Raw genomic sequence first — 27,984 nt, forward strand, 5'->3', positions numbered from 1 at the left:
AAGTGTGACCAAGTCAAGGGAGACCATCAGCTGCACCCCAGCTTTGCCATCTGTTATGACAAATGAAACACAGATTTTCCCCATTTGCAACACTGCTGGGAGGAACTGCCTTCCCCAGGGTCTCACACAGCCCAGGGGCTGGGTGCTGCCTCTTCCACCTGGTGCTGCACCCCACAAACAACACCCCCAGCTTGGGGTGCAGTCAGATGGCTGAGAGTCACCCAAGGGCAACCAAACCCTGAAGTGCAGACTTAATGCAGACACCCTGTTCAAGCCAACAAACCTGCTGCAGGCCGCAGATGAGTGAATCAGCTGAACTTGGGCAGGGAACAGGTGAGTGCCTGTGGCTGGATAGAAGGGTGCAGTTGTTCCAAGGATAGATGGAGACCAGATCGCCTAACTGTGGTATCCCGAGATAAAAAAGGCCCTAACACTCATTCACCAAGGCTTTTTCAGTCTTTTGGGGAGGGAAGTGCATCATCAACAGGTATTTCAGAGTTCTCAGTAATCGTCCATGGAAGCAGAGATGGTTCAATAACCACACTGGTTCTTTGGCATTGCGAAAATGCTCCTGCAGATCCACTTGTATTTCAGCACATGAATTTCAATACTATATGCCTTCTCTACCTAATACTTCTTATAATTTATTTTTTAAAATGCAGAATAAAAAAAGTTGGTGGAAAACCCTATCTGCAGAAAAAAACCACAGACTTGAATAGGAAAAAGATCCCGGTTGAAACAGAGAACTGGGAAACATCTTACGTTCTTCCTTACTTTTTTAGGTATTTAGGAAACCAGAACTTGACTCCATACAGCACAATATATAATCAAACCTAGCTTTGTAACAGGAAACCAAAATTAACAGCACTTCTTGCAGTCTTGAATGCTAATGTATAAACACCAATGATCAGAGGACTTAAGGCACACAACCCATCCATACGACAAGCACCTCCAAGGTACTCATGATTTCTGCTTGTAAAAAGCTTAAATTTGTCCCTTAATGGTAAGGGAAAGTAGAAGTTGAAAGGAGAGCTGTGTTTGTGAAATACTTACTTTTAAATGTGAATTTTTTAAAGGTTTTCTTACATTCCACATCAAAGAAGCTGAAGTATTCATAGACAGAAACTTCTGCAAGGAACATATGGACTTCTGCAGAAGATTTGAGACCAATTTTTCTTTCAGTCGTTGGAGGCTAATTCACATTTCTAAGTGAAGTGATTTTTGTTTTAAATTCAGCAAGTGTGTCTCAGACCTCTGAAATGGCAAGCTGGAGCTGTAGCACTGAAGAAAGGAGAGGGAAAGAAGAAGCTGTAAGTTCAGACCCACAAGAGCAGCGCCTATATGTACATAGGTGCTGCTTCTGAACCTGCACAAACACAGTATTTGAACCTAAGAAAACCCTTAAGAACAAAGTGATTACAACAGTGAAATACCATTATGCCTTCTAAGATCCTGAACTTAAAGGCATGTTTCATCAAAAGGCACTGCAGTCCATCAATCACTATCTGCTCGCCTTACATGAGTCCTTGGCAAGGCTCCACTCCTGCTTTCAGTTTTATTTGGGAGTTTTATTTTCCTCCAGCCGCCCTCTTGTGCCGACATCCAGCCTTGCAGGCAGGCGACAGCCCCTGTCCAGCGAGGTGGGCTCAGACGGCCAGCAAGAAGCCACAGCCATTACACTCCTGTCATAACTGAGTCGGGAACACAGCACTGCATTGCCCTTCCTTGTATCCTGCAAAAATTCTGCTATCTGCACATTCTTTGCAAGATCCATCATCTGAAGTCACAAAAGGCACTGCCTTTCAGCTCACATAAGACTAAAATGTCTGTTGTCTGCTTTTAAGTACACAGAATAAACATGACACAGATACACTGCCGTGTCCATCTTCCCATTTTATTGTAATCCCCCAAAATGATCCAGTGGGGAAGGTCAGCTTCCTCTCCAGCCTTGGTTAATGAATGTAAAAGAAACGCTGTAAGCCCCATCACATTGGGCCTGACCCTGAAACTGGGCTCCCTTAAAGTAGAGCTGTGGGACACAGTGAGCAGCATTACCCAACCCAACTTTCACAGGCTGAGCTTTTTTAAGTGTTGGATTAGCACATCTCTAAGTTACAATTTTCATTAAGCAAACAAAATCTTTCAAGGCAACATACTCAGTTCTACTCAGCTTTTCCAAAAGACTGTGGAATGCCTACTTGTCCTGAGCCAAGTTCACCAGGTGCTGTGTTAAATGGGAGAGGCTGGGGCAAGACTGTCTCAAGCTTAGCTAGCCCCTCTCAACCTGAGCAGGAGACTGCTCCCAACTCCAGATTTCTTAACCAATTGCCACAAAACATGCAAGAGTAGAGACTGTGCATAAAGGTACCTGCAAACAGGACAGCCTCTCCCTGCCCACAAGTGCAATACCCTGTCTATCAGAGTACTTCCATATGCAGAAAGAGCTCCAGGCACTCAGGTGTGGCAACAGCAGGGTCTGGTTCATACACCACCTTCACTGAAGGAGGTGGTCTTGTAGCACAGCACTTAGTGACAACTCAGGCAAGCCTGAAGTCCTGCCTGAGCAGGGAAATGGAGGAAGGACTGCATATAAAAACCAAGAGTTACTTATTTCTTTGCCCTGTCCTCACAAGAAAAGAATGCCATATAACAAGGAGGAGGGGCAAAAATTATGGCTAGGAGTGGTTAAAAATAGGTGTATCTTCAGCTGTTGTGTTTCCAGAACAGGAATGTGATATTTGAGCATCCTACAGAGTCCAAGAGGTGTGGGAAGATGATAATTCTAGTCAGTTTTGTGTAAGGCCTGGAGACATCGGTGCCTTGCTGGCTCCTAGCCTTTTATAACAGCAATAGGTCTCAGTTTAATGGCTTTCTTGCTGATGCCAGCTTCGTGGCAGGTGTTAACCACATCAGTTACGTTCTTGTAAGACTCTGGTGCCTGGAGGGAAAAAAAAAAGACAAAACTATAAACAACCCATTGTCACAGGAAGTCAGGTGTAGGTTTTTGAAATCCACAAAAATAACCATATAAATGGAGGGTGTAGAAGTAGGTGAACATATTGAGAATTTGTCCACCTTATGTAACTAAAGTATAAGACACTTAGCTTTCCAAATAAGCTCTTATCATATTTCAGATAAAGTATTTGCTATTTTAATCCAGTTTTTCAGATAATCAGTGCCCCAGCACATGAGAATGTCAAGCCTCATTATCTAGTAGGAAGTGACTCAAACTTCTTCTCTACAGGTAGCATTTAAGTTTCATCTTCACTGCCCCTTAGTGACAGCAGTCAAGGTTTTACTCTAGAGCTTCCTCCTCTGGCCCCTATTCTGACAAGGAAGCTGCTCCTAAATAGAGACTTTAACATGATCAACTTGTTCAGATAACACCAACTTCCAGAAAAGCATAGTGCCAAATGATTAACACTTTTATGATTGAGGTTGTGAACAGAAAAGACATGCTCACGTTAATGCAGAGGAACTGAAGTCATAATATTCAAGGTTTTCTGACCATTCAGAGTTCTCTTCTTGAGCAAACATAGGAAAAGAGGATCTTTCAAGCTGCTACTAATCTACATGAAAGCTGCAGTGTAAGGTAAATTTAAAGCAGGGAGAACATAATTCAAGAAGAAAATCCATAAAACATAGCTACTTTTGTAGATGCTCACACAAAGATAGCAATTATCCCTATCACCAGGCAGAAGAGGAAAAAATATATCCCCCAATACCTGTCAATCAGGGATCTCCCCTTTCAGCATGCTTTTAGGATAGAAAATACTTCATATAATTTTCAAAAAAAATTGACAGCTTTATCAGAAATCACACAAGCTGCGTATTCAGAGTACTGGCAATCGTTTAGCACTACAAAAAATCAGGTCAGGGAGGGTCATTCAGCCAGGGAGCAAAACCCCCTTTTCCTTTTAAGATAATGAAATACTAAACTCACTTCTTCCATGACCAGTTTGGGAGAAGCAACGCGGATGGCAATGCCCATGTCAGCCAGCTTGTCCAGTACGTCCTGGAAGTCCAAGTTGCGTCGAGATTTGGCTCGAGACAGTGCACGACCCTAGGCCAACAGTTGTGTTAGTTCTACTTTTTGTAGCAGTTTGGAAAAACAAAACTCACAGAGTGACTGAGAGCATAGACCACAGTAAACCTCAATACAGGAAATTTATTTAGGCTTCAGGTCACAGGCTCCTGCAAAATCATCCCTCTGGTATAGTGGCTAGAAAAGTTTCATTTGTATAACACATTCGTCTGCAAGTGTCTTTTTGTCCAAACCAAACAGTGTTCAGGACTTGGAATTTACTGGAAGACACTTCTCTTCCTCAATGATTGTCTCACACTATGAATAATAGGGGAGGACATACCTTCTTCTAATTACTGGGGAGTTATATAGACATATAACATATATATATATATAGACAGCCTCAGCACAGTTAATCCCTTCCGTTAGCTCAGTGTTATCAGAATTTGGTAAAAGGAGCTTATTCTCCATATCTTCATCTGCCTTATAAAAAGCAGTATCCCCTAGATTTTCTGCAGAAGTAGTCCTAACTACTCAGTAAGGGACAAAGACTTCTACCTTGCAGTTCTCCTGGGCAGGGACTACTGGCAAGGCTACTCTCTGCTTGTATGACCAACAGAGGAATCACACATTGGATGACCCTTCAACAACTTTGTTCTCTGGATGACATTCTCATCCCAACCCCTCCCTGAAATAACTTGCTTGACTTACAGCTCCATGGCAAGTAGTTCCAAAGGTCTCAGTCATGCCTTGCTCTGTGCCAGTGAGGACATAGCTACAAGTGCCCATTGTGCCACCGATCAAAACGGGCTGTCCAGTCAGCTGCGGATGCAAAGCACTCATTTGTAAGAAAAAGCTGAAAAAACTCATTCTTAATAAAAGTCTGAGAGGAACCGTATCTCCAGAAAAGGAGGTCAGATTAACATTCCTTGAGAGCATCCCTGGTTGTCTCAGGTGCCTGGAATCAAGGATTCTAGAAAACTAACTGCACTGAAAGATGCACACCAGTAGATCAAAAGCCTTGTGTCCAACAGACAGACAAGGCAAACCATTGAATCCTGCCCTTGGCATAAAAGTCTTCTTTCCTTTCATTCAACTATTTTGTGTGTGGAGCAGAAGGAGGAGCTCAATGTCCCAAAGATCTAACACAAGCTGAATATTGCCATCCCACCAGGGCTCTAGTGCTGTTACCTAAATGCTGTGAGTTCATTTTTTAAGGTATCTGTTAGGGACCCTAAAATTGTCTGATTAATCCAGAATTTTCTATTTCCTCCTCCCAAAGACAAACTTACTTGATAATCAACAGCAATAAGAGGATGGTGAGGAGGGAAGGCCCTGGTTGATCCCTTTCTGTGCACCAGCAGAGTCCTTTCCTTTCCATCCACTACATGCTGTTCCACTTTGGCAATGTTGTGCGACACATCATAGATAACGTGCATGTCAAGGTCATCTGGGGTTGTGTTGAAGACTTTGGCAAAGGCCTAGAAAGAGAGAAAATCAGGATGTGAAGTACAAGATCATCATAATTCAGCCACAGTGGAATTGAATACAACAGTGCTGAGAATGACAGAATTGGACTGCACAGATTGTTTGTCTGCCCACTGGCAGCTTCCTGTTGTAATTCAGTCAGATACCAATTAGGCAAATTTGTCCAACTCTGAAAAGCTGGCTTTAGCAACAAAACCCCTCAATTTTAGCAACAAACTCCCCAGTTTTCTTGTATCCTCTTTTTTCAGCTCAAGGCATTTTCAACAACACTGCTTAAGTGGCTTCTGCCAAGTACAATCCCATGATGTTGAGAGGTTTAAAATAGATTGTCATGACTGCAGCTTTGTGCAAGTCTCTCCAGAAAAAAACAGCTTAAGAAACACAAAAATGAAATTAAGTTAAATAGTGCAACTAATCTTCGTTCTCCATGTCTGGGATGACGCAGCAAAAATATCTGCATCAGAGACAACTCTGCTCCTACCTGTCGTGTTAGGAAAGTCATGGAAGAGCGGTTAACCCAGGCATAGTTGCCAGCAGCTGCCATTCCCTTCAGGTAATCCTGTCCCTCTGCAGAGGCAATCCTGGCACATGCCAACTGGCGATCATTCACTATGATTTTGTCCCGTTTCATAGCTTTTTCCATAGCCACCAGTGCATCTGGGAAATAAACACAGTAAATCTAAGTGACTTCCTCATTTTGTTTCAATCTTTGAGATTAACATGGGAGTCTGTAATTTGTATTCTAAAACTGAACTCATCTGCCCAATGGTCAAGCCCAAGGCTACTTCTTAAATGCAAAAGCAAATCCGTGGCAGAACATTATCAATTGTTTGCAAACAGATAACACCTAACCAGACAATTCAGGATGCTCTAATCAATTGCACTGTAAGAAAAGCTCTTTGGTGCTGGAGTTTGCTGTCAGTGACAAGACTACATTGAAGTCTGCCTCTCTCCAGGTAGCTACACCAGTCAGATCATACCTGTGGCAACCTGGTGGCCCAGCCCTCTGCTTCCACTGTGGATCATCACGCACACCTGCCCTTTGTGGTCAATGCCCATTTTCTTGGCAGCATATTCGTTGTAAATCTCATCCACCACCTGGATCTCAGCATAATGATTTCCAGCTCCCAGGGTCCCCAGCTGCCAATCACAACACACTGATCAGACAGGGCACAGAGGAGCACAGGATAGAGCTATGGCAACAGGTGATAGGACAAATTGCTACAGCAACGTTTTGAGTTTAGAAAAGGTGTTTTTGGGGAAAAAATATTCCCATGTAAACTGCAAGGAAGTAGAACAGCAGCATTACCACTTTCCTTTTTGTTCAAATTTGTAACTACCTGTGCTGCTGGAACAAGACTGTGATTAAACAAAAGGACCAGGATCTACATACAGACTGCCACTTTCTTCCAACTTACTTTGGCCTGGATGGGAAGAGTATAGGCCATTGAGACTGTCTTCAGTTTGTACAGACAAAGCAGACAGTCTTACACTCAGTAATAACTCCACAAAGAAGTTACAACATCTTGTTAATTAAGTACTTAAAACTTTTCAGTAGATTAAAACAAGATATTCCATTTCCAAGCCCAAACTTTTTCAACTCTGTAACAGATTGTTTATTTGCAGGGCAAATGTGAAAGCTGGAGACATAACATTATTTTGAGGTTAAAATGCTGTAATTTTGCACCACCCCAATTAATAAAGAACAGTATCAATTAATATCAAGAATATACAAGAAAGCTTTAGAAATGTACCATTCATATAGCCATCTCAAATTGTTCCACACAGAGCAGCGAGACACCATATATAGAAATGTAATCCAGCTCCTAAACTGTGATTTAATTATGAGCTAGTTCTACTTATTATTTTATCTTTTCTTACCCTGCTATTAACTTGCTGAACAAACATGGATAAAAGCTGAACATTAACTTGCTTATCTCTTCAAAACAAAATACATCTGGATGTGGAAATACCACCCAATATAACGTGAAGTATCAGGTGTTAACAGATGAAAACCTGATGGCCCCAGAGACCTTGGGTGGTATGCCCAGTATTATTCTCCTCTGCTGCAGTTCTGTCAAGAATTATTCAGAACTGACCTCACCATCTTGCCTTTTCCCCCTACCCAGAAATGCTAGACAGAGTTTCAAGAAAAGACACAGCATCAGAGAACTAGTCTCTAACCTTTACATTTGAACCCTGGGAGCATGCACAGCCCTCCTGAAACATAACATTACCTGAGGCAGGCCCCTTTTCTTTGCCCTTGATGAGACTTTGTTGGGGTCAGCCTGCAGCATTCTTCCATATTCCTCACAGTGCTCCTTGTCCTCTGCCCAGGCATAGCCCTCCCGGAGAGACCAGTCCACACCCATCTCCAGTGCCTCTTCCAAATCCCTGCAATTATCAAACACCTACATAAGATGATTATCCTGGGATACAATCAAAACTCCACTGGACATAGCCTTGAACAACTTGATGCCGTTTTTTTTGTTAGACCTACCTTCAGATTTAGATCCTTCCTGCAAGGAGTTGGATGAGATGACCTCAAAAGATCCCATCCAGGCTCAATTATTCTATTATGTAATGGTCAACCCCCAACTCTCCTACCAAGTCCAGCTTCTTAATACTGCATTAAAATCAAGCTCTACAAATATATTAACTTTTGGTACATCATCACTTTTTCCTCTTTCCTGGGTGGAAAATATCCTATTTTCTATCTGTAATCCTATCTCTTATCCCTTTCAAAAAAGGCCAAAAAAAATCAAAGTTTTCTGTCAGAAGAAATAAGAACCCAGCAAGAACCTTTAAGGGGTTTAAATGGGGGAAGAAAGAGCTGACTGTGCATTGATTATTATGTCAGTCCTGGTAAAGCACATATGCAGAAAGAATGGAAAGCATTTTAGAATTAGCTTTCCTTTCCTAAGTCTCCCACTGACGAATCTTGCCTCAAAACAAACAACAGAGATGCCCCCTCTAGTGATGTGTGCACAAGGTCATTCTCTTACTTGGCATTCATGGGGATGACACCTTTGGAGCCGACACCAACAGGAATGTGGTCAAACATAGCCTGGGCGAGCTGTTCCTTCACCGGCTGCACATCACTTTCATCCAAATTTGTCCGCAACAAGCGGACACCACAGTTGATGTCAAAGCCGACACCACCTACAAGGGGAGAAAAAGCCATGTCAGGGAACATGTACTGAAGGCTGTAATCTCACTCCTTTTCTTGTGAAGGAAGAAAAAGCAGAACTGCATTAGGCCTAATTTTAACAGATTTACATGAAACTTCAGGCTTCAAGACATAACTGTAGGATTGCCTGCAGAGCTCTCTGTTTACAAAGTCACTCCAGGAAGTTGACAAAGAGAAGTGGACACAATTATAAAACACACTGCCCATAGAAAGTAGAGAGAATGTTTCTGTTCTGCTGCATAGGGTCAGAAGAAAAGTGACAGAATCAGGCTCCCTGATAGAAAATGTTCTTGAAAGTAATCCCCAAAAATAAGCTCTTTTTTGAATCTTCACTGGAATAAATAATGAATAGGTATAAGAAGTAATTAATACTTACAAGGAATATTAAATGTCAGTTCTTGGTGTTTTGCTTAGCTCCTACTATTTATAATAATAAATTCTATGAGGCAACACCAAATGTGAAAGATAATCATGCCACCTTTAGTATGAAGGTTCTGGTGTTACGAATGTTAGAGGGGAGACACCAAACTAAGAGACCTTGGGTCTGAGTCAATCAGGAACACCTGAAATGATCAAAGCAAAACTGAAACATGACTATCATGTTTCTTGACAACCACACAAGCTTCACACTGTCAGTAACTGAAGATCTGGGTGTTTACTAAGAAGACAGACATACTGTAAGGTTACGTTTTAAGTGTAGAAATATCCTCAAAAGATGTTATCAAACTACTCAAAGAAACTAGCCAGTTCTTTATCAATCTGGTGAAGCCCCAAGGTCAAAGACTTCAAAACTGAGGGATACCACAAGTCCAAGCTGCAAACACAAGGGCAATTCTCCCAGTCCTGTTTAGCTGTTCTCAGTGTAACTACCTGCTCCATAAAGAATAAAGATTCTAAGTGCAAGAATTATGCACTCCCTAACTCCCTATAACTCTCATATTTTTAGATTTGTTTCTGAATGTAAAGTACTGTAAAGTCCTGCCATTTTGAAAGGTATTTTTATGCCATCCCAGATATTTCTCAGAGCAGGTTAAGTCAGTCATCCTTACCTGGTGAAACCACTGCTTCAGGATCACTCATATCAAAGGCAGCCATGTTGCCAATAGCAAATCCATAGCCAGAATGGACATCTGGAAGGCCTATTGATCTCTGAAAGGCAATTTTAAAGCTTTATGGAACTTGATGCTGCACACTCATCTTGGTTATACTTTGCCTTGTGGCAGTGGTTGTCACATTTGCAAACAAATATACCAAAAAGAGAATGGATGCTCAGATGTAGGTGAACACATCAACTCAGGTAAGGATCTAATCTCTTGCACTTACAGGACAGTCAAAAAAAGTAGAGAGCAGATCTCTGAAGCAAACTCCCCGTGATACCCAGAAAGTTATTGGAAACTCGAACCTTTCAGTATCTATTAAAGTGCTACCACACGCTGAAGTGAACAGTACTTTTGAATGGGATTATTTGCTTCTTCTGCCTCTCCTTGCCATCACCAAGAAATCCTTGGTTTGGAAAGAAAAAGTGAAGATTTGAATATGTAGATGATTGTAGCATCTCTTCTACAAATTGCCAGCCAAAATTTCCATTTTAGAAGGTTGTTACTATTCTACCTTACTCCATTTTGGCCTGAGCCCTAAGGCATTTAAAAGCATGATGGTCTGTCTTTTACTGCATCCATAAATGTAAAACTTCTGCCAAAAGAGACAATTAAAAATTCTGTTATATGCAATATTTAATGTGAAAAGGGTAATTTCCACATCATACTTTGCACTTCTTGGAAAGAGTCAGAGGTAAACATTTTCCTCCTGCATCATTATATCTCATGCTTTGCTTCCAAAAAGGCACAGGATGAGGGAAGGCAGTGTTGAGTGCATGTGCAAGCTCACTACTCACATAAGGCCAATAACAATAATACACACAACAGTACCACCTCCTGCTCTCTCCACGCTTCTCCAGGTATTCCAGAGCAGAGGCAATTCACAGCCAACATGCAGTTAGTATGAACAGTGGGGGAAGGTGGCTCAAGAAGCTGAAACAGCATGAAAAGCTGTATGACAAAACACAAGCAATGAAATAAGTGGCTTCCTTTTATGACAACTTAGTTTTGCAGCCTGGCCTTGCAAGCACTGCTTACTCAGATACAGGTTCTTAACACACACATTGCCTTGAGAAGAACTTTGGTCCATACCTCTTCTCATGAGAGAGTTCCCATTTGGAATGCAATAATGTCAGACAAATAGGAACAGAAAAAGAGCAGTTTTCCAAAGCAGATACTCACGTGAACAATGCCAGGCAATGCAGCCACATTCCCAATCTGTTTCATAGCAGGCAAGAAGCCACCCGCACCTGAAAAAAATTTTTTAAAAAAAGTAATCTGATAATTTACCATGATAATTGCAATGCAACGCTTTCTTAAGAGACTATTTAAAACACTGGCAAAAAAGAAGACAGCCGCCAAGACTTCTAATCTGGTATAAAGAGCCTGGCACTGTGCACAATCTGCAGTTTCATTAAATGCAGTGTTTACTTCACTGAAGGCCAACTTCTGCTGTGTTCGTACCGACAGCGTGGGGTCTGTGCTAGCAACAGCAGCGTGCTGCCTCAGCCCAGCTGGCAGCTCGGATGCAGCCCCACAGCGCACGGCCCAGGCAGTTCCCCACAGCAAGCTCTGAGAGCGGCACTGAGGGAGCACTCCCGAGCACAGCGCCGGGCACAGGCCGTGCTCCAGCTGTCCGGGCTGCAGCGGCACGCAGGGCGGGATAACCCGCTCCGGCCCGCCGCCTCTCCACACACACCCGCCGGGCCCCGGGGCTCGGGGACAGCCCTGGCGCAGAGCACGGGACAGGGCAAGAGAACAGGCACTAGTTCTGCCAGGAGAGGTTTAGCTTGGGCATTAGGAGGAATTTCTTCACGGAAAGGGTGATTACACATGGGAACGGTGGAGTCACCGTCCCTAGGAAGCATCCTTTCAGGGAAAGGATGGACGTGCTACACAGTGCCATGCTCCAGCTGGCATAGTGGCGTTCGGTCACAGGCTGGACTCGATGATCTCAGGGGTCTTTTCCAAACCGACTGATTCTGTGTCACCCCCCGGGTCAGGGCGTCCGCACCCCGCCGGACCCACCTCCGCCGCGGCAGGCATTGCGCAGCTCCTCGAACATCAGCTTCTCCAGCGGGTCGTTCACGTAGAAAACGCCCTCCACCTGCGGGGAGAGCCGTCAGCCGCCCGGCCGCCCCGACCGCGACTCCGCGCCCCTTCCCCCGACCCCCGCCCCGGGCACCCAGGCCGCCTCCCACGCACACGCATGTTCGGCACGAAGCCCTTCTTGATCCGCCAGCAGTTCTTGTCGATCTTGTCCAGGTACTGCAGCTCATCGTTGTAGCTGCGGCTCATGGCGGCGGCGCTCCCGGTCGGCGGTCCCGATGGCAGCGCCGGCCGGCGCCAGGAACTGACGCGGGCCCGAGGCAGCAGCGGACAGGAGCCGGCGAGGCTCAAACCTCTTCCCTCAGCCCTGCCTCCTGCCACCCCCGTCCGTCCGTCCGTCTGTCCGTCCGTCTATCCCTCACCCGTGCCGAGGGCTGGGCCGCCCCCTGCGAAGCCCATGCCAGACCTGTCCCCCACGGTGCTGCGGCAGCCCGCGGCAGGCACCCGGTACCCGCGGGCCAGGGAGCGAGAGGGAGCGCAGGGGGCTGGGTTGGACCTGGCTGCCTCCTCCTTCACGCCACGTACGGCTTCGGGGCTACTTTGTGTGGAAAAACCCCAGGTATTTTTTTCATGTGTCTGTGCGTGCTGGCCCCCGAGGCAGAGAAGCTTTGGCCCGTGGGGTATTTAGGTACCGCCCTGGAGCAGGGGGGATGAGCTCGCTCAGCTCCGGGCAGGCAAAAGCTGCCTGCGTTTCTCAGTTTAGGGACACGGGTGTTTGGGGGCCAGAGCCGGCTTCCTGCCCAGGTTTGGCCAAAGCACAAGCAGCTACGCATTGCAGCACAGGCATGGCCCTGCAGAACTGCGTTCACGTTTGCACACTAATAAAGCACTGGAAAAAAAAGGAGGAGAAAGAAAGAGGGTAAGATACCCAAATGAAGTAAGAAACGTATCTAACCCTTCAATTCAGACAAAGATGTCGGAGCATTAGATTTAGAGGACTTAGCCAGAAACACTGAAGGAGTCAAGTGTATCTAACCTGGCTAAACAGCACTAAACAGGGCACATGACAGACACAAGGATTTTCAAGAGTCACAGGGAGAGATAGAGAGCAGTAATGCTCAAGTCCTGCTTCTGCATCTTAAGATTTATGTTAAGACACTGCAAAGATTTAGTTCCCATTGTAACTGGGACAGTTCCCAGTCTGACAGTTCCACAGTTCTGGAAAGAGTGATAGGAATCTATCACTATAGGTGTGCAGAAAGGAAGTGTTTAAGGTTGTTAGAGTAGAAACATATTAGCAGCTGTATCTGCCCTAGCAGCATTTTGACAATGTAGTTTTCCTAATTTTAAGAGATTGCAGCATCCTTCTGGAAGTGTATAGACAAAATTGTATTTTGAAAGAGTCATTTATCTTAAAAACAGTTTTGTATCAGTTAAACTATAGAATAAATAATGTCAAGCATCTGTTACATGTTCTCCCTTGGGTCTGCTTGTTCCCACCATTATACCAGCTAACCATTCCATCAGCTTTTTTTGATTCCCCTCTTGCCCACAACCAGGATGGTAGTTGTCAGAGCTCAAGTTAAACATTTCAGCACTGTCTTGATTTTCAAACATTGACTTGATCTGAAGTTCATGCTTAACAAGTGGTCTCTCTTCTCCTTCAGTGTTTGTAGTGGACATCAGTCGAAATCAACACATATCCCTGTGAGGAGAAGAACCGTCATGGACATACTATGATTTAAAATGAAGATGTTATATTAGGGTTTCTTAATTTCAAATTGATCTTGGTGTTTAAGGTCCAAAATTCTACTGAGAAGAGCTGAATGTTGGAAGTAATGAGTTTTATTCAACTCTGTCATTTGAACTTTGCAAAAGGGCTCCATCTTTCCTTGTGTGCTACCCCTTTGCACCATGTTAGTGACAGAAGGAAATCTAAAGATCATACAGCCTACTCAGGAAGGTTCATCTGTGCCTTGAGGCAACTAGGCAAGCATCACAAGGTGGGATTATTCTTCACCTAATTTGTGCCACTTAAGAATTAGCCATTTAATCTAAATTTATCCTTAAAGCTTCCCCAACTGTCAGCACATACAGAGCAATGAGCCTGCAGAGAGCAGTTCATCACAGTCATAGAATCACAGAATGGGTAGGGTTGGAAGTGACCTTAAAGATCATTCTGTTCTAACCCACTGCTATGGGCAGGGACACCTGCCACTAGATCAGGTAGCTCCAAGCACCATCCAGCCTGTCAATGAAAAGTAAGAATTGTTTTTTCTTCCTATTGACCATAGCCATCAGACTGGGACTGGAAGTGGAAACTCTAGAACCAGAGCCTAAAGTCTAGCCTTTAAATGGGAATCTCATTCACTTTGCTAGGCTTCACATAGCAATTTTGTGTTGTCTCTCATTCCTTGTTACTGTTGAGGAGACTGGTTAGAGAACATGGGGGGGAATGGGCACCACAGAATCACTACAATCCTTCATTCACAATTAGTCTGTAAGGTTGTTGGCAATAAGTGCCACTGAGAGCAGTCTCTGAGCGATTACATTTTGTAGGGAACCAGGTATGTGGGAGTCAAAGAACAATTGCAAACAACCTTTGCGTTTTCTTTCCTGAGTTGTGTTTTGTGCTTAACTGCAAACAAAGATTTAGGAATCTCTGCAAAGAAAAGCTTCAGAAAAACTGAAAATAACTTTAAGAAGTTTTTAATCATGGAGAAATGCAACAGGCTTACTCCTTTTCTGGGCATTCTTTTGTCAGCAATGCCCTTGTACTGACTGGTTACCTAGCAGCATTCTGTATGCTCACACTAAGGGCTAGATTTGGAGAAGGATAACCAGAAGATAGAAAAAAACCCCAAACTTTCTGAGAGCTCACTAACTACATTTGCCTACTAGCCTCAGTCATTGTCACCAATTGTTAACAAAATCCAGGTGTCCTAGGTGCACAAAATTGAATTCACCTCCCTCTCATATTCCAAGTATTCAACAAGTGAGATAACAATTTGATCTAATTGTCACATCTAATTTGATGTGATTGGCCAAACTTGAACAATATGTTAAACCCATATTTACATGAATTGCAACTTGCAAGACTGAGCAAGTTGTACATTTGATCACTCCATTGTTATATATGCAGTTCTAACTTTTCCTCTCAAAGAAAAATACACTTGTTTCTAATAGAATTTTGCCATTATTACAGATCTCATTTTAAACCCATTTTTACTACTTAAGTAGCTCAAATAAAGCAAATTTCTCGCAGTATAGAAGGTGAATAAATGCCTAGGGAAAAAAAAAAGGAGAAATAGGGATAGCCTTTCATAAAGGAAAATCTTTCATAAGTATCAAAATCTTACCTCTACAATTGTAATGTGAGGTCTTGTCAAGGTAATGTTGGCCAGATTGGGAAGAGGGAATCCTTTTGACAGTTTAGCTTAAAAAAGGAGACAAATTATGGTTTAGGTATGCATTAGAAAGATAATAAACACCTGCCTTTCAACAACACTGTTTATCCAGGGACTTGTAGGTCATTTATAACAATTAGCCTCTTAGTCCTCAGAAGCAAGCCTGGGAAGTCACTAAGATGCTCATTTACCAATGGGAAAAAAGAATTACAAGTGCTTCTCTCTTGGCAGAGTGTTGCAGCCAAACCAAGGCATTTCATGTTCAACACATTACATACTGAGTGATTTGTCCCTAATGATCCCTGAGGGATTGTTAATATATCTCTACCATCATTAGAACTTGTTCCCATTTGTATCCATTAACTAAAGAAGGTGATGTTCATCCCAGTATAGAGGGCTGACACAAAGCTGTATCTCCCTCCAGGGCCTTAAATAAGATTTATGAGAGGCAAAAGCTCTGTTCTGGTCTAATATAAAGGAATAGATTTCACATATGGTGGCCTCAGGCAGGTGTGCAGATGAGAAAGACTTTTGCTTTTCTCCCTGATGCATCAGGACCACCTAGACTGAGATGAAGGCAGATGAATTTTTATTTTCCTAGTAATTTTTTCCCTTTTTACAGAACAGTGAGAAGGAGAACTTACACCCCTACAGATCAATTTCTACCTTCCACTGCTTACTGGCTGATGGTCATTTTCCCTCCAAGTTAATGGGAGCTGAAAACTTAATCAGAAAGTCAGAAGAAGTTCCTAGAATAACCCATTCTGCTGGAAACTTTTTAGCTGATGCTTTGAAATACAGCCTTACCATTAGCTGATGGAATTACTTCAGTCTGTAAAATGTAAGATAGGATGTTCTCCAGAAGCAAGACCTGCAACAGACAAGAAAACTGAGTTAGTTATCATTTCCTGATGGCAGTAGAACTGTCGTGCCCTAATCCTGGGTGACATTAGTAGGCTCTTAGTCAACTTCCAGTTCTCTTTTGGCCTCAAAGAGTCATAAACTCAAGTGAACTTTGGATCTTAAGGTTTTGGAATGATGCAAAGGAAGTGAGATGCAAAACGAAAATGGATTTCATTATGCTTGGCCAACATTTTAATTTGCTTTATTTGTGAGATAATTTATCACCAAAAGCAGGCAAAGCAGGACCAGAACAGTTTTAATAATTTCTCCTCAACTACTCGGAACTGATTGATTATACTGAGAATGCAAGGACTCTCTGCACGGGCAGGGTTTTCCCCTGCAAGGCTGCAACTGCACTATGTCAGGCATCTGAGGGATGTACCTTGACTCCCCCTCCTTGCTGTAATTCCGAGCACCTTGATGAGCACCCATGGAGTGCCTGTGCCTCAGGCATCCCTGTGACCATTGGATGGCGCTCTGCTCTTCTGCTACAAGTCAGGTGTGCTGTGTTTCACCGAGATGATTCGAGAGATCTCTGCTTACTGCAGCCGGGGCAACTACAGAATGTCTCATTCGCACAGCACTGGCTTGCCCCAAAGAGTTTACTTTTAACTCCAGAAACAGAGAGGTGGCTGCCAGAAGACAGGAAGAAAGCTACTTGGGAATGAAGCCAAATGATTTAGAAATACAGATAAAATTTAGCTGCTTACTCTTTTAGAATATCACTGATATTCTTTGTTTACATTTCCTATATGCTTCAACTACCCACTTACCTCAAAAGAACCAACATTGGAGTGGGCTAGGGAGAACTGGACCCTGAGGGAAAGAAGTGAAACAAGATGAGTCACTAAGAATGGATAAACACAGTTATTCTAATCATGTGCAGTCACTGCTGTAGAGCTCCAGGCCTTAAGAAGCATCTGGAAAGAGATTTTTGAAGCACTTTCACACACAGCATACTGCTGCATAGAGAAAGATGTGGTTTTCTTGGAGCATTGCTGAGCATCCATGCTCAAGATTGTGCTAGAAGGGCTGTAGCCAGGAGTGTGCTTTCCTCTCTGTGCTGTTCTGGAAATCCTACTGACAATTGATTTTCCCAAGGACTTCTAGGGTGTCAGGTATTTTCCAAAGATTTTGGTACATCTGCAGAACGCTTTCATGTGATTCTTACCAGGAAGAAAGGATCTGTTCATTGTGTGGTACTACTGCTGCTGGCTTTGTTACTACTGCCTGTGTTTCCAAATTGAAATATTTATTCCCTATGTTACTCTCGTATTCAGCAAAAGATTTCTGAGTTTCCTCAGCACCAGTACCCAAGTTCTCAAGGCCAGCTTCCAGCACACTCTAGATTTTCTTCTTTGAAAATTACTGCAGAAAATGCTAACAGCATTATCCTCTTTAAATTTCTAACATCCTTCTGCCCTGACAAGCTCTGCATGTTCTTAACCCTGTGTCTTAGGGAGTGTTATGAAATTGGAGTCCCAATTCCCAGTTGTGAGGTCCTGATATGCAGAGTTTCTTCTCCATGAAATGTGACATGCTAGATGTGTAAATGACCTAGCTTCTGGTCTCCAGCTTTCTGAACCTCGGAAGTTGCAGGACTTCAGTTGGTGAATGTCTGCATAAGAACAACTGCACAGGGGACCTGCAGGGGCCCAGGTTCTTTACTGTGCCCTGGACTGCTCTGACATTCTTTAGTGGCACAGGTTGTCTAGAAAGCCATGACATCTTGCCAGCTGGAAAGTGATGAGGGATACTCTCAGATGATTTATGGTCATCAAAACTGCCCTGCATGCTTAGTTTATCTAGCTCAGAGGGGAGAGTAGATGTAAAAAGCAAGAAGTTGGGTGAAACCACTTCTCTGTAGCAATCCACTGGTGAGAAGTCCCTTGGGTCCATGGCATTTGTCAGAGAGAAATTTCCTGCCTCCTCTAAACTGTACAAGGGCTGCCAGATTTAGAGAATCGGTTGCAGATGAATTTACCAGCAAAACATATTCCTAGTTATCTGATCATATGTCTAAACTACCAATGTTGGGATTGCTAACATTGTTTTCCAGAGGAAATCTTTTTCATCCCAGGTTGGATTACCTGTTCAAACATAGTGAGCCCATCAATTTCTGATCAAATATATTCAGAGAAATGCTGCTGTTGGCTGCCTGCAGAATAAAGAAACTATGGGTTACCAGACATAAAAAACCCCAGGACCCTTCCTGTGAATTCATCACAAATACATAAATACCATCTTTCCAGTTATGCACAGAAGCTATTTTGGGTAAAGGCAGCTTTCTCATTGCACGGCTGCACACAGTAAATGTCTGTTTATTTGAATGACACTGACAAGAGCTGAAATGGGGGTAATGAGGTATCATTAATCAAAGCCATGAACAAGATGCCAAGAGGCATGACTCACACTTGCACAACTGTCATTCCAGAGAACAAAACCTTGCTTAATCAGAGTCACTATGTGTTGGGATTTCTGTCCATCTGTAGGAAAATGTTCTTTGCCATAGAAATGTCCTGTAAGTTAGGTGAGGTCATGCCTACACCTGTGAGTAAGGGGAATCTGCATTTTAAGTACTAGAAATTTGGCATTTTCTTTGTTTCTTGTACAGAGTTTTAACAGAAGGAAGGAAAAACCATATTTAATCCTGAGTTAAATGTCACCTTGTTTGTTGTACTTACTATGTTCAGCGTGAACAGAGACTGGGTGGTTGAGTCTGGCAGACTGGCCACCACCTCCACAGAGCCCTGAATCTCTACTGTGAAGGAATCCTGCTGTAAGCTGATGAGAGGGATTTCAGTAGCCATTAGCTTCAACATCACTGGGTAGGGTGTAACTGAATATTTAGCTACCTGTAAAATTCAAAGGCAAAAAAAAGAAAAAAATATTTTTCTCATAGAATGGATTAGAATACTGCATTTTCTCACCTTTGAAGCAATAATTTTGAAGTAGTTCCTTACAATGAAGGTTAAGGATAGCTGCTAAAATAAGATTCTTTCAGGTAAGCAGGAAATAAAGGTTTTCTGTGGTGCTAAATTAACAGTATTGGCCACTCAGGAATGCAGTGGAAAGTTCCTTCCACTTAAGGAATACAAATTTTTCCATATTATTTCAAGTGAAATTAAATACTTGCTTGTGAACAGAGAAGCTAAATGGACAACAAATGTGGTATTTAGTCACACAATAAAAGAGCTCAAGAGAGATTCACTTTGAAATTCATCCATCTCAGGAGATGGGTTCCTCCTCTGGACTGTCCTCCAAGGAGCCTCACTCTGTTCAATGCCTGAAGAGTGAATAGGTTCACAAAGTTCAATATTCAAAACAGAGGGGGTGGAACATTTACATCGATGCTCATGGCATTTTATGGAGAACATCATACATGACTGTCCTTGGAGAATTGTTATATTTCTGAGGAAGGAACTTAATAACATCTGAGAAGCAAAAAAGAAGTACTTTGAACTATTAGTCTGATTTCACCCATTCTTGACATTTATAGCCTAAGAGTTCTTATGCTCATTTTTGGTTTCTCATTCTGTTCTAAAAGTTGGTGGAAGCCATGCATGCTCATATTCTCTGACCTGCTATATTCATCTCCTTCACCTAAAATAAATGGAAATCCTGTGCATCTGCCTTGTCTGTTCCAGAGGATGTAATGTTTCCTTTCCATCTGTTAGCTCATTTTTCCACACATGGTCCCTTCCCAGGTTTTCTGCTCATCAGTCACAGGCCCCAGCAAAGTAAAGATAATTATGCAGGTTGGGGGAAGAGAAAGGTGATTTTTCTGAGCTGAGGCCCTCTTGGATGTCTCTCAAAGCAGAACTCATGACTGGAAGCTTTTTCCTGCATAGAAACCAGTTTTTTCCTGGTTTTAGGTGGGAACAGCTGTGGCTTAGGCATGGTGCCCAGAGAAAAGATTGATGTGCAAGGTTATGGGCCAAGATTATGTTTGGTAACAGTGCAAGTCATTCCACTCATCATCATGGGGGAGTGACAAGGCCCATCTGCTCAGACACACATGTGCCTTCTCCAGTGCAGGAGCCCTGCTGGCCCTATAAGGCTTTGGGATACACCAGCAGTGAGGTGTCTTGACACCCACACTGGGTGGCTTCTCTGAGACTTTGTGAAAGTAATGATACTCACCTCAGGGATGATACTGCCAAATATCTCTGTGTTTATATTAAAATAGCTGCAAGTCTGAAGGAAAAAGTAAAAGAGAGAAAACAAATGAGTTACCAGAGTTGATCTTCATGGTCAGCTTTTCTGTAAATGCATTATTACTGCCATTTCAATGAATATTTGATTTTGGGCCTCTCAGAAATATTCCTAAGAGACTCGGTATGCTTAAAGCAGCTTCCCAATAGTACATGCCAAAATAATCCCTCAGAAATCAAATGCTTATATTTTTTTTAATAGTTTAAATAATTAGTTTATTATAGTTTGGGCTGCAGTCTATAGGTTTTTGGGACTTACTGAACCTACTGCAGTTGGGTTAGCCAAGTCAGGCAGCCTCCAAGATACAGATGCTGTGCTTTGATGTATGCTTTCCTTACAAGGCCCCTGTAATACTTCCATTCTATGAAGATCCCTCAGAAAACAGCCACCGAGGCTTCAAAATGCTTCAGAACTGATCCCTTGTCCCTGTAGAGAAGTCTGTGCCTCATGTCTACAAACCCCTTATTTTTTGTAACAAAGTTGGCAGTATTTGGTATTTGGCTCAGTGGAACTTGGCATGCCTGGCTGTGGCCTGAGTCATCTATAGAGAGCATAAGTAAAAGAGAATAATAATACCCTAGTATTTATAATCTACTGTCTCAGGACTCTACAGACCAACTGAGAGCTTTATACGGCCACTTACTGACATCTGGCAGGTCAAAACCATGTCTGAGCCACTCTGACCCCATTCCTCTGTGTTTTGCTCACCTCCTCTGCAAGGGTCATGTTGAAGGCCCCTGCAGTGTAGTAAGCAAATGAGGAGGTCTGAAAGAAATATTCTGAGAAAGCAAGGTACAGCATGGAGTCACTTTGGTCCGGGATTGTGAAGGAAGCTGCCACGAAGGGAGAGTCAGTATAGTTTCCAACTGGGAAGATTGCACCCTAGAAGTTATTGTCAGAGATAAAAAGAACAGAGTCAAAATACAACTATACCATGACTGCAGACAATGAATGCTACTTTCATTGACTTTGCCCAGGCTATTAATTTGGTTTATAAATGAGTATGCAGGCTTGGTAAACACAAGCACACTGAAGGCTTGGTGCTTTCAAGCAGGTGATGAAGGCAAGTTCCAGCATTTGGACATCTTCACAGATGAGGCCCAAGATCTGTCTTTTGGGATACTGGTCACCTACTGAGGACTGTCTGCCACTTCAGATCACCCTCTAAATTAAGTGTCTAAATATTGCATGAAGAACATGACTAGTGGTCCTCCTTTTTGAAAGGCCTTCCTTTCTCCTTTCCTCATCTCCAGGAATTTAAATCTGAGAACTGCTGCTAAAGAGCTATCCAATGGTCTCAATTACAAAATTGATCTCTAAAACCAGAGGTTTTTCTTGGTCAAAATCAGCACTGTATTCTGCCCAGAATCAAGTTGATAACTTGTGCAGACAGAAGCCGTGTGAGAGAGGAAAGTTGTGTCAGACAAACCTAAAATACCTAGGTTGTCCTCTGCATTACCCATCATATTGGCCAAGCCTTGCAGATCTAATACTTCCAAATGCATCCAGATTAAAGAAAAAAGTAAAACTAATTGAAAGTGATGTAGACATTTAAAGGTTAAAGTTTTTTTATGTCCATTTTATTAGTTCTGTTTCATCTCAAATGTATTTTGTCTGTCTTTATCTTCTCACCTAGCTCTAAAGTTCCTATTACCTTTTAAGGACTATCAAAATGTTTACAAAGTGCTGAATCACAGATGGTGACTTCTCCATTCAATCCTCACTTGCTGGATTTACCATATAATTTTTGTATATTTCCCTGGGAGAGTAGCTCTTGGAACAGCCATGATTTAACATCTTTAGTCTGACTCAAGTCCCTACTTAAAATCTAGTTGCTGCAATACTCAGAAGAGTTTCACAGCAGCTGCAGAGCTGGTGTGCTGAGACCAGTGTATACCACACGAGCAGATACTAAATCTTTGTTCCTTTTTGTTTCCACCTCTCTTACATCCCTGTTGTCCTTTTTTTAAATACTTAATTTATAGGATCTTTGTGACAAGATTGTCTTTTCATTCGGCTTTTGTAGAGCACCAAGCACAAGGCAGCTTAAACTTAATTAAGGATCTCAAATACTATAATAATGACAGCTACCCTAATCAAATCATCTTATTCAGAATGACAATGAAGTCATTTTAGAATCAGGAACTAGTCAGATTTTAGTTTCAGTACATAAGGAAACTTTTTACTTAATTTCTAATAAACTTTCAAGTCCTCAGACTCAGCAGCATTCCTTGGGCTCCCATGCTTTTGAAAGGGTCTTCCATCTTCCCATTCAAGGAGCCAGGGGCTTAATTCTTGCTCTTAATTCTTACTCTTTCTTCTCCTCTCTCATCTGACAGCAGACACATCTAATTAGTCCCACGTAATAGAAATAGCACCCTGACTGACTGAACAATGAAGACCCAGCTATTAATCAACAGTGAGAGAAAGATGAGGTTGAATACTGTTTTTCTTTCCTTTCCCTTTCTCTTTTCTTCTGTCTTGCTTAGTCAACTTTAACTGCTCTCTATTTTTTACAACCAACTCAACAGCAGTTTAAAGAAAAGGATGTGGCCTTTAAATAATTAATTTCACAACAGGATTGTTACAAATTATTACTGTAACAAATGCAATAATGCTTTGAAATGTCTGTCTTCTCAGACAGTGAACCTTTATGTTCAGAACAACAATCACGTTCATCTTGGAAAGTGTCTCATAGAATAATGGAACCCACAGCAATATTGGCAAACGGCGCTACAGGCAACTTACCTTTAAGTCCAGGTCAATGAATGGTTGGAATACTGCTGGCAAGCTACTTAAGGAGTAGTCTACTTCAGCCAAATCATCAATCTGCATTACAGCTGTAAGGGTGGTAGATAAGACGCAGACTATTACAAAAAAACACAGACATAATTTTATGTATACTTGAAGTCATTCTCTGAAAGAGAACGACACAAATTGCTCCAGAGAGTAGGGAAAAACACAACCAGGGACCTCCTAACATGCATTCCAGCCAAAGTTTTGATGTTTCTACTGAGATCTCATGTAAAGAACCTTCTTTAGTTTGTCTGTTATTTTCTCATTGTGGAAAGTAAGTTTGGTCTAACCCAAAAAAGGACATGGCCATATCAGTGCTTCAGTGCACAAGGAGGTGTTGGGATTTCTTCTCAAGCAGTTCCAAAAGCATCCCAAATGCCTGTAACTTGCAAATACTTTTCCAGAAGGAGGGTGCTTGATCTGTTTAGATACCTGTGTTTTGCACATGGTATCTGACCAACACTTGAGGTGTCTTAAATATCTGCAAATCTAACCCAAAGTGCTTCATGTGCGAAGGTTTTTGCAAAGGAGCTTTATCATTTTATCTCTGGTAAGTCTGATAAATAGGCAAGTAAAACTTTCCAGGCAGGCTAGGAGAGCAGGCTTCAACTTGTAAAGTGCTGTGTGTGCAGGAGGACTCGGAGCATGGTGAGGGAAAACTGCCTCAGCATCAGTAGTGTGCGGCCTTTAAGTGGCATTTCTCACAACAGACGTGCACACTCCCACACTTGCAAGTTGAGAATTGCTATCAAGTCCTTGGCTCTTAGAAATATGTATTTTTTGCTCAAGTAGCTCAGCCTTTATTTAACTGTGGTTCTGTATGTAAGGGAGTAGATGGAGCAGAGGGATTGATGCCACTCCTGGAGGCATTGCTAAGCAGTACTGTTAAGGAAGTGGCAGAATTTCACTGATCAGAAGAGAGAAAACAGAAGGAAAAGGCATCACTAATGACTCACCATTCAGTGATCTGAGGTCTTCATCTATCAACTGGATCCCAGCTCTGATATTGGGACATGACTACAATAAAAGCACACTCAAGTTATGGCCTGGTTAGCATGGATGTATAACCACCTCTTACATTTGTGCTAGCAGATCTTTCTGCTTCATGACATACATTGTAGCATTTTGTATCAAAACACATAATCTGTCTTCTTTTCAGTTAACTGGATCCCCAAGGTTTCTGCTCAGTGCAATGTAATCATATTGTATGTCAGAGCTGCAAAAAAGAGGGAAGTTTCCAGAAGCAGCCTGGTGGGGGTGACAAAACCACAGCCTTAAATAGTGCGAGGACAGGTCTCATATTGGTGTCACAGGAGAGATCTCACAATCATGGAATCATTTAGGTTGGAAAAGACCCTTAAGGTCAGCAGGTCCAACTATGAATCCCTGGACAGAATGACAGCCATCTCAAGCTCTGTTTCCTCTCAGTGGCCCTGGACAGCTTGTCATCAGAACTACTCACCCCTTTGGTACGATGAAGTTGAAATGTCATACTATCAGATGACATACTATAATTTCTCTACGCATTGCCCAGTATATGTTTTGTCTGCCAAGCATAAAAGTGACCCAAGCCCCAGGATGCCTGTAAGTAAAAAGGCAGGGACTTATTGTGCATTGGAATGGAAAAATAACTATATTTTTCCATTCCTACTGCTGCCTTGGTTGAATGCAGCTGTGTCAGTGTCTTGGCTATGAACCTGTCACTTTATCTGGAATTTCTGGCTGGCAAAATGATGACTGTGCTGATCAGACCAGAATAGGACTATTACAGGATTAAATTTTTAATTCTTCCTTTGTCAAGTTCACAGCACTGATTTGTGAATGCTATCATCCTTACACCCCTTCCCTACACAATTCAAAATGCTTACATTAGTGACCAAGCTCCTGTGAATGGGTTTCTTCAGATACTTGATAAAGAAGTTATGCAGGAAGCTAGAGGGAAGGAAGAAGGCAATTAATGGGTCAAGTACTATGGTCATTAAGAGGAGATCAGATATCTCTGCAAAACATGAATTTAATGGCCTCTTAGTGTGATATTCTAGTACACATGTGAGCTTTTTGAAATGTAAAAACTGTCAGAGAGCCACCATTTAAAATATGATAATTTCAGCACTATGCATCTCAGCCTGGGTTAATTAATATTTATGAAAAAGGCATTTCTTCATAGTACCACCATCATATATGTACAAAATAGTCTCTGCACTAGGAACTTCCAAAACAAGTAAAAATAAACAAACAAAAACAACCCCCCAAACAGGTGGCAAGAGTGGTATTCAGAGAGTGAGGGAAATACAAGAAATTAATGATGCACTTCTTCATGATGCTGTACTCAGAAACTTAACAGACAGTCTGGTTCTATTCAATTTTGATAGCACTGTGAGTAGGAGGAGTGAAGTTACAAGCCTAGTTACAAGTTACTTCTACCTAGAGTTGAAGATTAGAGCAGAGGTTTGAAAGAAGTGAGTGCTGAAGAAGCACAAGGGATTGTTTGATTCTGTCTTTATCTTCTATTGTGTGTAAATACAAGGACAAATATCAATGTTGGCCATTTTAATGCTGTATTAGGGCCCCAGTTCTCACTTGTGGTGCCTTATGATGCCTAAAAGCAATTCTGTGTGCCCTAATTTGTGAAGTTGTCTCTGTGCCATTCATTGACATTTGTTTTGTGAGAGAGTTTATACAGATCTCTTCCACTTACCCAGTTTTCCCGTTCAGCTTGATATCTATGTCACCAGAAGCTGTCCGGCAGCTGGTGAGGGATATTGACGTAGGGCCTGTATTATCCAGGGGTGTTGAAAAGATAGCGGTAACAAACACCTTTGAAATGTGCACTGTGCCTCTTCCACTGTCTTTGCTGCATCAAGTGAAAATAAATAAAAACTGAAAAAAATCCCACCTCTTCACAATGGATTTGCCTGGTGATGTGGACCCACAGCTGATCCTGGTCACTGCCACTATTCTGCTTTGCTTGCCAGTGAGGGCACTGTGCCTCCTGCTGTCACCCCCGTCAGCTCCCAGGTCCCCTCCCCCTGCATGCAGCCCTGCTGTCCCTGGCAAGTGCAGATCAGAGACTGCTGCAATTCAGTCAGTTTAGCAATATAGGTAATGTGGGTTGTGGGCAAAGGAAGAGGGATTTCCTTCCTTGCAAGCAGCCTGGGACTAGGAAGGTGTGGAGACTGCTCTATGGATATTGCCATTTGCTCCTCCATTTTCCATCAGCTTTCAAACTGTATCTCTTGGTGGCACAGCAGAGGGTTTCTGATAGTGTGACTGCACTATGAGGGTTTGTTATACTGGACCGTGATCCACCACACTACAGTTTTTCTAAATGTGTCATTAGCTGGCAGGCTGGACAATGACAGCATTCATCTAGAGCAGCAGTCCTGTACTATTTGCAGCAGTGCTTCTCAGCCATGGGCTCCTTATCAGTGCTGATGTCTGAGGGGGCAGGGGCTGTCTCCCACCAGCAGACCTGTTGAGAAGCACCAGTCTGTGCTCCTGTGTTACTGCTGCCACCTGACAAAGAGCACCTTTACAATGAAGGGGTCACAAGAATAAACTAAAATTTGCATTTCTGTATTATCCATCAAGAAAAACATCCCAGGACATGCAAGGCTGTACATACAACATCCAGGTCCTTATGTTCCAGTTCATATCAATGGTTAAAGAAGCATTCCCAATCACCAGTTTTATTCCAGACCCTGGTAGGAGGGAGATGGAAGCACTGGGTAATTCAACAGCAGTAACATGTATCCTAGAGCATGAGAGAGAAAAGGGAGAGAAAAGATTTTAAAAAATGGATTTGTTAAGTCAGAATGAACACAAAACAGATTAAAATTTCAGTCAAACACAAATTGCCCCCAGAGAGAATACTTACCTTGAAATATTGTATTTGACATTACCAAGCCCAAATTTCTCATGGCCAGTCAAATCAGGGAAACGCTCCTTCTCCATATTCTGCTTCAGGATTTCCAGCCCAACCTCCTTGGCTACAGGAAAACAATGATCAGTTCAGTTGCCTTTGATAGTGCCTGGGAGTTCAGAGTTATGTTTCCAGTTTAGGAAATGTGATGGACACAGAATCAGCAAGAAGGTGGTATCTCACTTGAGACCCAGCAGTGCTATTTCAGGTCTCACTCCTAGTCATGCCAAGAGCTGAACAGATTCAATATCTGAGGTCAGATAAACCTTGATATGATGTACAATGATGTCAAGCAGCTTACTGACTTTGCTCTATTGTGCTCTTAGACTTTCCTTTATGGCCTGTCATGAGGTCATTTACTCCCACTGCCCTCTTTCCTTTGTCATATCAGTATTCAAGGCAGTGCCACTAACAGCTCCTGAGAACATCACACATACCATACTCCAGCCCCTTCTGGGTGATTCTCACTTTGAGTCCAGGGTTGGCGCTCAGTTGCCCACTGAGCAAACTTAAGACGAGGAGAGAACAGCAAATCTTCAGCATCTCCCTCGTTTTTCACACGACCTGTTGATAAATATTTATAATGATAGCAGAAATTCATGCTGTGTCACTTGGTGGTTGTACTTCCTTCCCCCCTACCCTGGACACCAGCTTTCCCTCCAGAATGAAGAAAGTGGAAAGCCCACCAACTCTGGAAGAGAAGACCCATTCTCCACAGACTTACAAAAAGTCAGCTCTGTGGGGTAGAGGAGAAAACTCAGCCTATTCACTGCCATAAAGACTGGGGAAAGTGCCTGAGACAAACATCGTTTGTCCCATCTATCTGGACAAACACTGAATTTTTAGGCTATAATTTGGTGGCTCTACAGGATTCACCACAGGGGTGGTGAATG

At 42.6% G+C, this 27,984-nt stretch overlaps 2 protein-coding genes across 2 annotated transcripts; both read right to left on the reverse strand.

The window, feature by feature from the left end:
* Positions 1–1,880: 1,880 nt before the first annotated feature.
* On the reverse strand, positions 1,881–12,140 carry LOC131573177 (RNA-splicing ligase RtcB homolog). The gene is made up of 12 exons (XM_058826882.1): positions 12,005–12,140; positions 11,828–11,906; positions 10,982–11,049; positions 9,752–9,851; positions 8,518–8,674; positions 7,750–7,906; positions 6,493–6,652; positions 5,994–6,169; positions 5,317–5,505; positions 4,736–4,846; positions 3,944–4,063; positions 1,881–2,938 (listed from the first exon to the last, which is right to left on the reverse strand). The coding sequence occupies exons 1-12, from the start codon at positions 12,095–12,097 to the stop codon at positions 2,831–2,833; spliced, it is 1,518 nt and encodes a 505-aa protein (XP_058682865.1). The 5' UTR covers positions 12,098–12,140; the 3' UTR covers positions 1,881–2,830.
* A 1,371-nt stretch (positions 12,141–13,511) lies between these two features.
* Positions 13,512–27,634, reverse strand: LOC131573178 (BPI fold-containing family C protein-like). Its single transcript, XM_058826883.1, has 15 exons — positions 27,529–27,634; positions 27,047–27,158; positions 26,795–26,923; positions 25,868–26,023; positions 25,038–25,101; positions 24,126–24,186; positions 23,122–23,213; positions 21,082–21,255; positions 20,302–20,355; positions 18,843–19,013; positions 18,249–18,316; positions 16,932–16,974; positions 16,063–16,126; positions 15,208–15,284; positions 13,512–13,553 (listed from the first exon to the last, which is right to left on the reverse strand). The coding sequence occupies exons 1-15, from the start codon at positions 27,632–27,634 to the stop codon at positions 13,512–13,514; spliced, it is 1,413 nt and encodes a 470-aa protein (XP_058682866.1).
* Between the last annotated feature and the right edge of the window lie 350 nt (positions 27,635–27,984).

Source organism: Poecile atricapillus, chromosome Z (genome assembly GCF_030490865.1).
Source record: "Poecile atricapillus isolate bPoeAtr1 chromosome Z, bPoeAtr1.hap1, whole genome shotgun sequence".
NCBI lineage: Eukaryota > Metazoa > Chordata > Aves > Passeriformes > Paridae > Poecile > Poecile atricapillus.

Bases quoted from the DNA above. Each gene is read 5' to 3' on its own strand.
- LOC131573178 (XM_058826883.1), bottom strand. From the start codon at position 27,634: ATGCTGAAGATTTGCTGTTCTCTCCTCGTCTTAAGTTTGCTCAGTGGG. The intron at 23,214-24,125 runs GTGAGTCATTAG...CCACCCTTACAG, and splicing joins AGACCTCAGATCACTGAATG to CTGTAATGCAGATTGATGAT. The intron at 18,317-18,842 runs GTAAGTACAACA...TTTATTCTGCAG, and splicing joins CTCTGTTCACGCTGAACATA to GCAGCCAACAGCAGCATTTC.
- LOC131573177 (XM_058826882.1), bottom strand. From the start codon at position 12,097: ATGAGCCGCAGCTACAACGATGAGCTGCAGTACCTGGACAAGATCGAC. The intron at 7,907-8,517 runs GTAAGAGAATGA...TGATAATTGCAG, and splicing joins GTCATCCCCATGAATGCCAA to GGATTTGGAAGAGGCACTGG. The intron at 4,847-5,316 runs GTAAGTTTGTCT...TTGCATCCGCAG, and splicing joins TTATTGCTGTTGATTATCAA to CTGACTGGACAGCCCGTTTT.